The sequence below is a fragment of the Coloeus monedula genome (assembly GCF_965178545.1).
Source record: "Coloeus monedula genome assembly, chromosome: 2".
In the NCBI taxonomy this organism is placed as follows: domain Eukaryota; kingdom Metazoa; phylum Chordata; class Aves; order Passeriformes; family Corvidae; genus Coloeus; species Coloeus monedula.
In genome coordinates this window covers 86,677,687-86,690,668 of record NC_138782.1, presented here as the reverse complement: position 1 = coordinate 86,690,668, position 12,982 = coordinate 86,677,687, and the positions used below count along the sequence as shown (strand labels likewise).

Genomic DNA, 12,982 nt, shown 5'->3' with positions numbered 1-12,982 from the left:
CCAAGACGCACGATGGCACCGGGCAGTCCCGGGCGCCGGGGCACGGCAGCTGGGGCGGGCAGGCTACCGCATGCCTCCATTTCCCCGGCAGCCGGGGGCGGACAGGCTCCCTCCTGGCTCCGTCCTACGGCTGTCGCCGCCCGGGGAGGACTACAGCGCCCGTCGGTCCCTGCGCGCCGCCCACACACTCCCGCCTCTCGCCCCTATCGCTGCCTCCTGCCAGCCGGTAGCCGGACCCGGCTCGGCGAGAGGGGCTGCGCTCGCCGGGCAGGGCAGGGCAGGGCCGGGCCGGGCAGGGCAGGGGTGCTGCGGGAGGGCGGCGGCCATCCTCGGGGGCGGCGGCGGGGTGGAGCCGGGCGGCCCCGGCCCCGTCCCGTGCGGGGGAGCGGCTCCTCGCAGCCTCGCTGCCGCGTCCCGACCGCTCCTGTCTCCGCGGCTCATGAGGTGAAGATGGTGATCCGCGTCTTCGTCGCCTCCTCCTCGGGCTCGGTGGCGGTGAGTAGGGGCGAGCGGCGGGGAGGAGGGAGAGGCGCGGGGCCGCCGCGGGCAGGGCTCAGCCTGCGGGGCCGGGGACTGCGCGGGGCTGGCAGCTCGTCCTCCCCGCGCTGCCCAGCCTGCCCTCGGCTCCGAGCTTGTCCCCGTACGCCGGCACGGACCCCAGAGTCCGTCCGTGAGCTGCCCTGGAACGCGGCGGTGAATTTGCCGCGGTTGCGTGTGCGATGGGGGCGGAATAGACAACTCTCCTCCGCAAGGCTGCCGGAGCTTAAGTAGTTCCTAAATTGCCTTTGACAAACCAAGCACCCCGAAACCTTTGTAGGGGACTAATCTTGGCTGTGTTTAAAGGGTCTTAGAGGTCATTAAGCGGGGCTAAACTTTCCCTCTTGGGAGGCGATCAGCGCCGCGGTGCAGGGGAGACCGTCCCGAGGGGAGCCGAGCCGGGCAGGTGCGGTGCCTCGGTACCTGCCACCCACGGCAGGCTGGACAGATAAATACAAGGAGAGCCTAGGGACAGACTTCAGGCCACCAGCACCTCTCTGCATTAAGAAATACTCTGGAATAGGTACAGCTCTTCTCAAACTCGCTTTTGAAGGGCATCACTGCATTCTCTCTTTAATTGAAACTCGTACATCATTCTCTTGTTAAATTAATTATGCATGTGACCTATGAATTTCCATATTTTCATATAAAGTGACAGCTTTCTGTTAAGGAAATCTGGGCGTAAGCATCCTACTGAATTCGTTCTTAAATAAGAAACATCAGAAGGATTTAGATATAACTGATATTCTTTATGCTTCAGCAGTGAAGACAGCTGCATTTTTTGTGTTGCAGAAAGACGTAGCACTTTCCTATCTGAAGGTTTATTGTGTATTCAGTTCCTTCAGCCTTTTACTGTGTGGATCTAGTTTTCAGTTCAGTGGCACGATGACAGGTATGTGTTCTGATATGTTTTGGCATGAAGTGTTCAAAATGCTTAGTGGCTGTATTACAGCTAATAAAAACTAATTATCCATTTCAGTAGCCAACTGAGTAAACACAGCATCTTCAGAACTCTATAATCCATGTCCATCAAGCATCCATAAGAGAAACATCTTCTTCCCTGCATGGGCAGTTGGTTCATGCTGTGGTAGGCTAGTTTTAGTTTCTGTTTCATGCCTCATGGGCTGAACAATATACATAGCTTTGTGTTTTGTTTTTGTTGGAGGGGCAGAAAAGCGCCACAATAGTTTGCTCACCCACATCTCCAGTCTGCAAGGAGGTTACTGATAGGAGTTTTTGATTCTTCTCTCTCCTTACCCTGTCTTCCTGCAATGCATATATGCAGTTAGCAGAGCAAAATAACCCTTTTAACTATCTATTAACCCAGCAAACCAAATCTGAGTTTGACAAGCAGTTTAAATTGCACATCTGTTCTCTTGCTGACTTTTTTTCTGGGTAGGACAGCAAGAAGATGACAGAATATGGGTAACAGTTTGCGTGCTGGTGATAGTAAACTTTCTTCATCTAGACAGCAGTACATCTGAGTGCAGCCTAGAGACCAGAACAGATGATTCAGTGATTGAAGGTACTGTTATAAAGGGCCAGAGCTGTGACATATCTTTTTTTCTTTCATCTGTGTTATCACAGCATTTAAGAACTTTAATTATGGGCTAGGTTCCTGCTGTTCTCAGTGTTGCATCATGGAGGCTTTTCTATTTTCTGTGGGCCTTGCAGGGGATGTCCTTAGATCTGGGCTAAGCGATGGAGGAAAATGACAAAACACTATTATTAGCTAGTTATGTGGAAATCTGCATCTGGAGAAGAAGGTGGTTACTGTATTTCATATCTCTAAACAGTTTAAAGGGAAGTTTTAAACTTATTATTATCCTTCTAGAACAAAACATTAGTGAGAGGAAGCAAAAAGTGTTTAAGTCAAACAGTTGTCATCTCCTCCAGCCTTCAGCACTACATCAGCTATTTTTTGGGATCCTGTGCAATTCACGAGACAAGATTATTTCCCTGTCAAGAAAAATGAGTACCCCATATAGATCCTACTCTCACTCCTGCTAAAAATGTCAGAATCCATGGTTTAATTTCTGTCTGTAGGTCAGCTTAAGTCAAATTGTAGGCTAGCTGCTTGTAAGAGTGGATGTTTCTCAGATTAGTATCTGACCTGCTGTAATTGACCAAAAACTTTTACATGTAATACTGACTGACAAAAACAAGCAGTGTAATTGTGATATAATTAATTTTCCCAATCTCTCTAGACATACTTTGTTAAATTACTCTTTATTTTAAAATGAAAAGTCCACGTAGTCTCTGGGGTAAGCTTCTGTTTTGGCAAATATAATGAGCTAAACTCTTTGTGTATGACTCCTTCTGAAATCTTCAGAATATCCTGGTCAAATGACAGGCATTTGGCTGAAATGTTCCTGAGAAATACAGTGGTTGTCTACTCAGAAAAGGCTTTAGTTTGCATAAATGTAACTTTCTCTGGAAGCTACTAAAGTATTTATTGATCCCGATACTTGGTGTAATTTGTTTTGTGCTAAAGAAGATAAAAATATATAATTGTCACACATAATTCTAAGAGTCTAGTGCATAAAACATTTTGAGGGTCATTCCAAAAAATGAGATAAGGAAGTAATTGAAGGGAATGAGAAGGAGCCAAGAATAATGTGAATTTTCCCTTCATTTGGTTTCGGAGTTCTCCCTGCAGCATCTTCCAAACATCTGAAAGTTCTTAGACCCCCGGGAGGTTAGTGGTAGTAACTGCTTTCTGTTTGTTTAATAAAACTTGTGACTAGAAATGCTTCATGAGCTTAAAATAACTCACAAATCCCAAAATGCAGTTGTTGCTTGAGTGGCAACGTTGATCTTCAGTGTTAGGGAAGCTGGACTGTGGGTTTAGCCTGTAGGGACGCTGTAGAGAAGTTTCTGAGACCTTCTTGTGGGAAGGGAGGAGAGAGGCATTTGTGCGTGTGAGTACATTTCTAAATCACGTCGTGTTGTTTTAAGCATGAATTAGGCAGATTGAATTGAATGGCAATGCGAAGCCTCTGAATAGGCAGGCAGGCAGGCATGTTTCTACAAGCCTTACTGTCTCCTGCTCTTTCTGACCTGAATTTCTACTTGTGTTGGTAAGCCCTGTCTCGAATTCCATGCACTTCTTTGTAGGGCTGGGGAGGCAGGCTTTGCTACTCCTCCCTGATAAGGACAATCAATGTTCTTTTGTGCCTAAGAGAAAGGTTACTTTAAAAGTAGCCTTTACTTTTCTCCCTCAGCAGTGCTTCACTGTTTTCAGGAAATAGTTTATGCCTGTGTTTTTCACCAAATCATTCCAAGGTGACTGTAATTTTATGTGTTTCACTTTCTCCAGTCTATCAATAAAAATTTACACTTGTGCTACTGTACTATGTATGGACTCATAGTTAAATGGTTTTCAGTGTTAAAGCAGCTCTACCTTTGTCGGGAAGGTGATAGTATGAGCTAAATAACTTTAAGTGTGGAATTCCTACAGTTACCTAGAAATGCCAAACCAGAGAAGACTTCAGTTTTGCAGTTAGAGGACTGAAGATAAGGTAAGGGGAATATCACTGAAGAGCTATCAAATTATGGAGAAAGTTTGAACAACAGCCTCATTTGTACTTTCTCCTTTGTGGTATTAATTAATTGAAGCTTCATCTGTTGAGCTGAACAGATAATATGGGGGAATTAGGGAAATAATGGCACAGCAGCTAGAATCTGCTCTGACTAGTGAGAGATGTGAAACACTTTCCCATTGACATTTTTGTATGTTCACAAGATGACAAAAACACGTTGCTGAAATGAATTCATTTTAGTGCACAAAGATAAGTGTTGCTCAGCCACATTATTCAGGAGAACATGTCTGGGAGGACACAAGAGTTTGGGGAGGAACAGCAACAACCTGAAAAGAATAGACTTTTTAAAATGACCAAAACTTGAACTTTGACTCTTGCTACTGAAGAGGATTATGGATTTTTTACTAGGAAGCTTGATAAGATGGGTGCAGTTATAGTTAAATTGTTTCTATAGCAAATATTGGTTTTATGAGACTAAAGCTCTGCTTTTGATTAAGCGTATTATGGAGGTCAAATGAGTTGGATTTTTTGTTTCCTGTTTTGTTTCCTTTAAATCACATTATAAAACATTGGAATGTCAAAATAATTGTAGTCATGTTTGTTTGGTTCATGTGCTATTGGGTAATGCAATGAAGACAAATACAGTGCTAGCATTCTTAAGGATAAGCTGGTTTCCGATCGTGATGAACTTCAACTCCACCCTTGTTTGCAAAAAGTCATTGTAACTCAACATTTCTTACAGGACTTCTCAGAAAGGTTGTGCTTCTTATTGGAGGTGTGGAATAAGTTAACTTAGAATATGTCACTTTTAGAATATCCACCATCTGAACTTTTTCTTTTTTTTGCCTCTCTGCACCCCAAAAGCATAAACAGTCAAAACTGAAAGTGATTTGGTTGAGTGATACAAGTGCCTTTTGAGACCACAGTATCAGTTATCGTGGTCATTTGGGAGGATTTACAACTTGTTGCATGTGATTTACCGAAGTTCAGCTATCTATAATGTAAAATAATAAGCTTTGTAAATTATAAATATTATCATGATTTTTTAATATTTGAATTTTGTAAAATCAGATCAGAGCAGCAGGTAAGCTAGCTTTTCAGAAATGAGACAATAATCTTTATACTTAGAAGTGATCTTGCAATATTTACATGGGAAGTAGCAGTATTTTAAGTGCTTAACCACAGTATTGTCTAACATCTGGCAGCATGCTGAGGATACACTGGTTGGATTGGATTCTCAAAGCCTGATTTATGAATCCCACATGTGTCAATTCACTTGTTCAAGGTGGTGGTGCTTTTGGCTGTGCACCTACAGAGCGCTGCTGTGACCACAGGAGTGATACTGGAAGAAAAAAGCTGGATCTTTGCTCAGTGACTGGACACAAAGTGTATCCACATCTTGGACATTAGGACCGTAGGAGAGATCTGGGGACTTTCTGGATCTAGTCCCTTTGATGAACAAAATTAGTTCCTTCATCCTTCCTCAAGTTTCTTATTATCAGGTCAGGTGGCTCGTATTCATCTTTGCTGGCTTCTGTCAGTCCTATTTTGCAGGGTTGTGGCATAGGGAGCCTGAGAGCCTCACTCGTGACTCTGAATTCTGTGAGGCAGGGAGGTCAGTGCTAAAGGCTTTTGCTGGTTTTCACCTTAAGGACTGACTATCTGTGGATCTAGGTGTCAGGTCTGTATTGCAAATAAGTCTAAACTCTAGTTGCATTCTCCTGCCTTGTGATGGAGAGAACTGTGAGCCTATGAACAGCAGTTCACATCGCTTAAGGAATGTGTTCAGGAGGGAACTGAGTGTGAACTCTAGTCACAAGGATGCCAGTTGAATTTGTGTATGGTTTTTAGTACCTAACTGTTGCACCATTCTTGTATGCTGTAGTGCTTTTCAAATATTTGCATTTCTTCTTGGCAGATAGATCATGTCAGAAATAATGCTACTTTAAAGAGCATGGTTTGGACTACACAGAGTCATGTGCAGTAGGATGGTTACTGACCTTTGATTACAATTAGCTGTAATAAAACTTCAAAGGAGGTATTGTTCTGACTGAGGTTATAAAGACTTTTCCCCTTTGTTTTTCTGTGGAGTACAGCAGTATCAATGTGCAAGTCCCACTTCACTGACGGTGACATGTTCTCCTTAATTTTCCATCCATATTGTTAAAGTCTAGAAATTCTTTTTCCTGACTCTGATCATAGTGCCAGTGATTGCTGGATGTTGCATATAACTGAATTTGATTATAATAAATGAAAAAGAGTGTTGAAGTAAAAGCTAACTCACACGCAATTTGTTAGTACAAATTACTCAGGAATGTCCAGAATTTGGGAGCTGAGGAAAAATAGCATTTAAGGAAGTTCTTCATTGTATAAAATCAGTATCACTTTTGTGTTTATCAATCTGAGCGCGGCTTGAAGATAGAGAATTGTCACTGAGCTGGTAACCCAGATTGTATCTCTTTACTAGCAGGTCCACCAAGGGCAACAGCTTCCTCACCTGCAGCCTCAAGTGTTGGCCTCCTCAGGGAGTCTGTCTGAAAGGAAATGCTGCAATCTTTGTTTTCCTTTCAGTGTGGAAGCTTGCTGAGAAGAGTAATGAACACAGAAACACAGTACTCCCTGGAATCTACTCCTAGTTGAAATCTCCGGTATCCAAAAAACCATGATCATGTTCCAGTATGTCAGTGTTTTTTAACAGCTTAATAGTTTAATAAGTTTTACAGAAGACAGTTAACATTTTGCAAGTCCCTTAAGTTGGCAAATTTCCTCCTTGGTGAGGTGAGGGTAAATGTAGAGGTGGTGGTAGTGTTTCTTACCTGTGACTGTCAATGAAAACAGCCTACAGATAGCTGCCAAAGCTCAGAAGAGCTTCCGAATTCCTCAGTAGCTGAGAGATTGTTTCCATAATCTTCTCTCCTGGGGTTGGTATGTTGTTTGGCACCCGTTGGATGGGCAGATGGACTCAATTCAGAAACCTAAGTCACTGTTGCCTGTCATTTCTGAAAACATCAGATTTCATTGTCTCATGTAGATGAGCAAAGTGTGACCTGATCTTTCAAGGAATGACTCAAAGTTGTTGGTGACTGAGCAGAAGCAGTGACTGAAATACAAACATTGTACAGGCAATTCATTTAACGTAGTTTATTTTATTGCAAGAGAACACAGACACTAAACTTCCCTTCTTATCTTATGTGGGCTGTAGACCTCCATCTGTGAAGTATTTTGGGGTGAAATCTTTTAAATCTGTTCAAAGCTATGGCAGTCCTTCCATTCAGGTGTGCTACTTTACTGTAAGACATCTCTCACCATTCTGATGGGGCTGAGTCTAAAGCATGTGTGTATCCTCCTTTTGTGGTCATAAGAGCTACAGTGATGAGGAACCTTCTCAAAACAAGTTAATTTCTATCTCATTAGTGGGGGAAGGGAAAATCAATTTGATTTTACATCAGTAAACAAGCTTATTTAGTCTAAATTTAATATTGTACTTCACTATAATTTAATTTGGTACAGAGAAAAGGGAGTAACTGTCTTGCTAGCTGGTTTCTGAAGAGAAGTTCATAGGAGATGCAGGTTGTTGGGAGAGTCGTGTGAATCATCAGTGACAGTATGCCCTTCTGCTGCTGCCCATCTCCCTGAGGTAGGACAGACCTTGTCTCCACAGTTGAGTTCCAGGGTTTGTTATTGTTGGTTTTGCTGTTCTATCCCTGGATAACTAATCCCTATCATTCCTGCTAAGACAGTATGGGAAAAGACAAGATGTTTGTTACTTTATTGCAAGGAATAAAATTCCAGAAGTTAATGCCTGGGAGTGACATTTGCATATGTGTCAACTTGCATTTTGTTTGAATGTGTGTATGTAGATACGTACTTTCGCATACACACACATATACAGAAAGATACAAATATCCATATATGTATATATGTGGATATGGCTATATATATGTTTATGTATGTATACTTGAACCTTTGCATCACCTATAAATGCTAATTATCCCTCAGTAAAAATAAACCACTGATTTTAGCATTCCCAGAAGAGAAATAAAGTCCTGGTGCCTTTAGGATGCTCAAGATATGTCAGCACCTGTTGAGGCTGTGTCAAAAATGCCTTCTCCTTCATCGCAGCTGTGGATGTCTATCTTCAATGTAAGCTAGAGGGCTGAAATCGTGGTGCTTGCTCACCTATCTCTATTATTCTATGTTGTTCCATGTGTCTGGCCTGTACTTAAAAGCTTTGTTTATGTACCTTACTTCAGCTAATGAGTTGTTTGCAGAATATCAGAATAGTTATACCAACATAAGATGCCCATTAATATGACTGCTGGCTAATGGGGACATACAGTCGAGTAAAATAGTTCCCTTCCTACCTAGGAAAAGGTAACATCAGTGTAAACAATGTTACAAAGATTTTTATCGGATAGGGATGGAAGGGGCAGTTGAAGACCTCTGTGCTGGTAACTTCAAAGTTGCTCTTCTGCCTGCTGCAGAACTCCAGGCAGTTTCTGGCTTTCTGGATGTCCCATGTCATGGGATTATTCTATTGCAAACTCTGCCAGCAGGGTTACCCTCAGAGCTTTTGTTTGTGAGAAGAGACCTGAAACCATGAACTTGTGCTTCATATTAAATGGAAAGCAAAACATGATTGTGTATGTTCCAGTCACATGTGCTAATATGCTTTCCCTTTGGCTTTTTGATTTTTGTGCTGTTACAAAAAGGTAGAAGATTGTTTACCTTCATATGTTGGGAGTTATGGCCTGCTGTGATTCTTTTCACCAGTCTGTGTAGCACAGGTCCTCTGAACCCACTGGATAGGTCCCACTTGAAGCAAGAGAAAGTGACTCAGAAAAATTCATCAGAATTTAACAGTGTAAATTCTATTAGAACTTTCACAAGTTTGTTTCGTTTCCTGGCACTTTCATATGCTGCAGCGGATGATACTGGGTATTATCAGTGCTCTTAAAACCTTTATGAGTGATTATTTGGAACCATTTAATAGTAACATTACAATCAATTAAAGACTGGTTTCTTAATCTGTGTTTTTCAGAGAACATCAGGTGAATTTTTGTGTATCTTCATTTAAAAGGAAGCTTCCTTTGATCTGATGAACAATAGAGCATCAGCAACTGAAACCTGTCATTAAATTGCTGCAGGGTTAGTGAAATTATCATCCCTGTCCAATCTAAAGAAATGCAATTGAAGTATGCATTAAACCTTTGATCTGGATCTCCTAAGGTCAGACAGCCTTTCTGAAATATCTCTAATGAGTGATCTGATAGGTTTATGTAGAAACAGACAGGAGTGGCCTTTAAAGGATGTAGATAGCATCACATTCTTCAGTAGGAACCAGCTAGGAAGCTAAAATTAGTTAGAAACGAGATACAAAACTAGTCTTTGATCAAAGAAGACAACTGCTATGATGGCCCTGATGTGCAAGCAGTCCCTTCCTGCTCAGTCAAACTGGCCTGCCTGCAGCAAGGTATGTTTTCTAGTAAAGGTTCCCAGCATTAGGCCCCAGGGACTTCTGAAAGTCTGTGGGTTTATGCAGTGTGGTATTCAGCAATACCTTTGGCTATGTGGAGGTGATTCCTTTTGACCTTACAGGAGATGTGTCTGCAGTTTCTGGAATAACAATCAGATGGCTGCTGTGTTTGGGGATGCACCTTGTCACTAAGAAACGGGTCTGCAGAAGTATAAAAGAAAAGAGAATTTACAGATACAGAGCTGCAAAAACACACAAGCTGCACAGATATAGATGCATTTGTTGAAAGAGAACTAATGTTGATGTTTATTAATAAGGTTAGATACCTTGTTCTGCTTAGTTGAGTCAAAGATAATTTTGTTACTGATCTGAATAATGGCAGTGGCAGTCAGCCCTGGTTTAGAAAATCCATCCTCCTAGTCTTACAAAAACATGAGAGAATGTTGCAGTAATATAGTCCAGTTTTATCTGAAATATGACATTTATCTAGAGCCACAAGTGCATTTTTCTGTTGCAATTTCATATAGTGCTGAGAAAACTGGTAAATATCCACAAAAACTTAGCACAATGAATTCTGAATGACTTGCACTGCTGTTACAGCTGTTATTATAGAGTGCAATGTCAGGGGTGTGTATATCTGTAGTTGGCAGAATGACACATCTGTGCTGTGTGGATAGTAACTGTCAGGAGAAAATAGCGAAAGCATCGACAACTTTATTTCATAAACTTGTTTCTGAAATTCTTGGGAACATGTTGGAATCGTAGTATTGCCACTTCTTTAAGGTGAGAGAATGAGAATACAAGCATAGTCCTTTTTAAGGAAAGGCTAGATGTTTTTTCCAAGTGGTCAAGGGGACTTACCATTTCCCCAAATTCATGGAGCAGGATTAGTACCTGCATGGGAGAAACATGGCTGTGACCTTGTGTTCATGTGGGAACACAAGGATTCTCCATTAAACACAGCATTCCACTGCAGGGCTAGACAGTACTGCAGTCCTCAAGCTTGCCTTGATGTGCCTTAACCCCTCTGCCTTGCTGTCAGGAGACTGCTGCACCTGGCATCTTACGGACCCACACTCTGCATCCACCAGCTCTTGTTCCAGAAGTAGCTGGAGCTGCAGTTGGATGTACCTGGGTCTTGGGCTGTGGGTCCTAAGTGACAAAATATAGAGGGTGCAGGTCATGGTTATGGTAGGAGATGGCCAGAAGAACTTGTATCTTGAGCTGGCAGAACTAAGACCCCACCCAGACGAAACAAGGGTAATTATTTGTTCTGTCTCCTGGACTGCTAGGTGTTTTTTCCCATTCTGATAGATAAATATTCCTGTGCCACTGGGTTTTGATGCTTAAAGCTAATGAGAAGGAAGAAACATGACCTACTTTTTTTAGTGCTGAAAATTTTCTTTTGTATCTCATTTGCAATATATCCAGAAAATACAGCTGGGAATGCTTTATTCATTGTGACAAAACAATGTGACTGATAAATACACAGAACTAGTTCAAACACTTTCTGTGTTCTGCTGACTCACCTCGTCACAAAAAAAAGTCAATTCTCTGTACTCATCTTCAGAGTTCAGGTGATAAACATGTTACATAATAGAAAATGTCTGTGAATGTCTTGTTAGGGGGATTTTTTGGTTTTAAACTTTTATTTTTCTTTGCAGAATTTAGAGTAGAATGGATTATTTCAGTTGGAAGTAACTTAAAATGATCATCTAATCCAACTGCTTGACCACATCAGGGCTCACCAGAAGTTAATGAAAACATGTTATTAATGGCATTGTCCAAATGTGTCTTAAGCTAGGAAGCCTGTTCAGTGTTTGACTACCTGTGAAGAAAGGCTTCCTAATGACAAGTCTGAACCTCCCCTGACACAGGCATCATACATCTCATCACTGGATACGAGAGAGAAGATTAGCACCTCCCATTGTTCACTTCCCCTCCTTAGCAAGCTGTAGAGTCATGAAGTTGCCCCTCAGCCTCCCTTTCTCCAGAACAGACAAGCCCAGGGCCCTCAGGTGCTCCTTACAGGACATTCCTTCCAGCCCCACCACCAGCTTTGTTGCCTTCCTCTGGATGCATTCAAGGACCTTCACATTCTTCTTAAACTGTGGGGTCCAGAACTGCTCGCAGTACTCATGGTGAGGCAGCACCAAGGCTGAATGCAGTGGGACAATCACCCCTCTGGATCTGCTGGTGATGCTGTGCTTGGTGAACCTCAGGATGCGGATATCTGTCTTGGCTGCCAGGGCACATTGCTGAGTGTTAGAGCATTTGCTTACTTTCCAAAACCTGCTTATGGAGCTGCTCTCTTTGATGTTATTTCAGTGAACTTTAGTCGATTACCAAATATTTAACAGTTTAAGAAAATAAAGAAACAAAAGGGATTAATCGTGTTTTACTTCCCTTCACAAAATCATAATTCTACTGAGCAATCTGATGCACACACCAAAGCGACATACCGAAATCCCTGCAGATTTTTAGCTGTAGCAGTTTTGGACTCCCATGTGCGAGACACCAAACTATTCCCCACTCTGCTTTCTCTGCAGAACTGTGAGACTGAAACATCGACTTTCTGTTCATCAGTGGAGGCTGAGTTTCCAATAGTTTAGACTTGACAGTTCTCATCTACCTTGCTGAACTGGAGCTTTGCAGGGGAGCAAAGGATATTCCTCAGAATCAAAAAACTTGGAGAAATCAGAAGAAATAAACATGAATAAATGTAATATAGCATGGAGATCAGAGAAAAACTCGCATTTAGTTTGTAGGTACTGAAAAGTAGTTGAAATAATAAGGGTTGCAGTTATCATACTTGTATTTATGTGATTGTATTTTGAAAAGGAAGATAGTTGTTGCTTGTTGAAAGGGTTTCTTTCGTGATGCAAAATACTTGCTATAAATATGCCACTGTGACAAAAGGGAGTAGTATGAGGATGAGTTAAATGTAGAATGCTAAACAGGAGATTTAAATTATTCTCTGGCATCTTTGAAAGGTTTCTGCAGAAAAAATGCATGAAAATGACACTTTCTTTTTAACTACTCTCTTCAACTACTGAAACATACGGTAAATTGCAAACAAAAACATCTGTCTATTGAAAGAAGTTAGCTGCCAGCTAAGATTTGAATTGTTAGCCTTTTGAAGCAATAGTCTACCCCTGCAGGATGGTTCCATCAGGAGTTCTTTATAGCTGAGGATGTTGTATGAATCCCTGACGTCTTTCAAGCTGCTCAAAGTTTCTCTTGTCTCTTGTGCTGGCCACTAAGATCCTCAACTTTGTTTAAAAGTAAAAAAAAGGTCCTAATACATAATTCTAATAATTTTGACTTTTTGCTCACTGTTGGCTGAGACATTTTTAAAATCAGATCAGGTTATGAGCAAGCTCTGGTAATGTGCCATCTGTTTTAGTTAGAGGCGAAGAACCGTAGA

The 12,982-nt window shown here is 41.8% G+C and overlaps 1 protein-coding gene across 1 annotated transcript in view; it reads left to right on the top strand.

Moving 5' to 3' along the window:
* Window positions 1-450: 450 nt before the first annotated feature.
* SH3BGRL2 (SH3 domain binding glutamate rich protein like 2) overlaps window positions 451-12,982 on the top strand; it is a gene marked incomplete at its 5' end in the record, with an annotated part of 34,582 nt that continues 22,050 nt past the window's right edge. Inside the window, one exon of the mRNA XM_082276988.1 lies at window positions 451-495. Within this exon, the coding sequence (XP_082133114.1) occupies window positions 451-495 (45 nt within the window). The remainder of the gene's footprint in view (window positions 496-12,982) is intronic.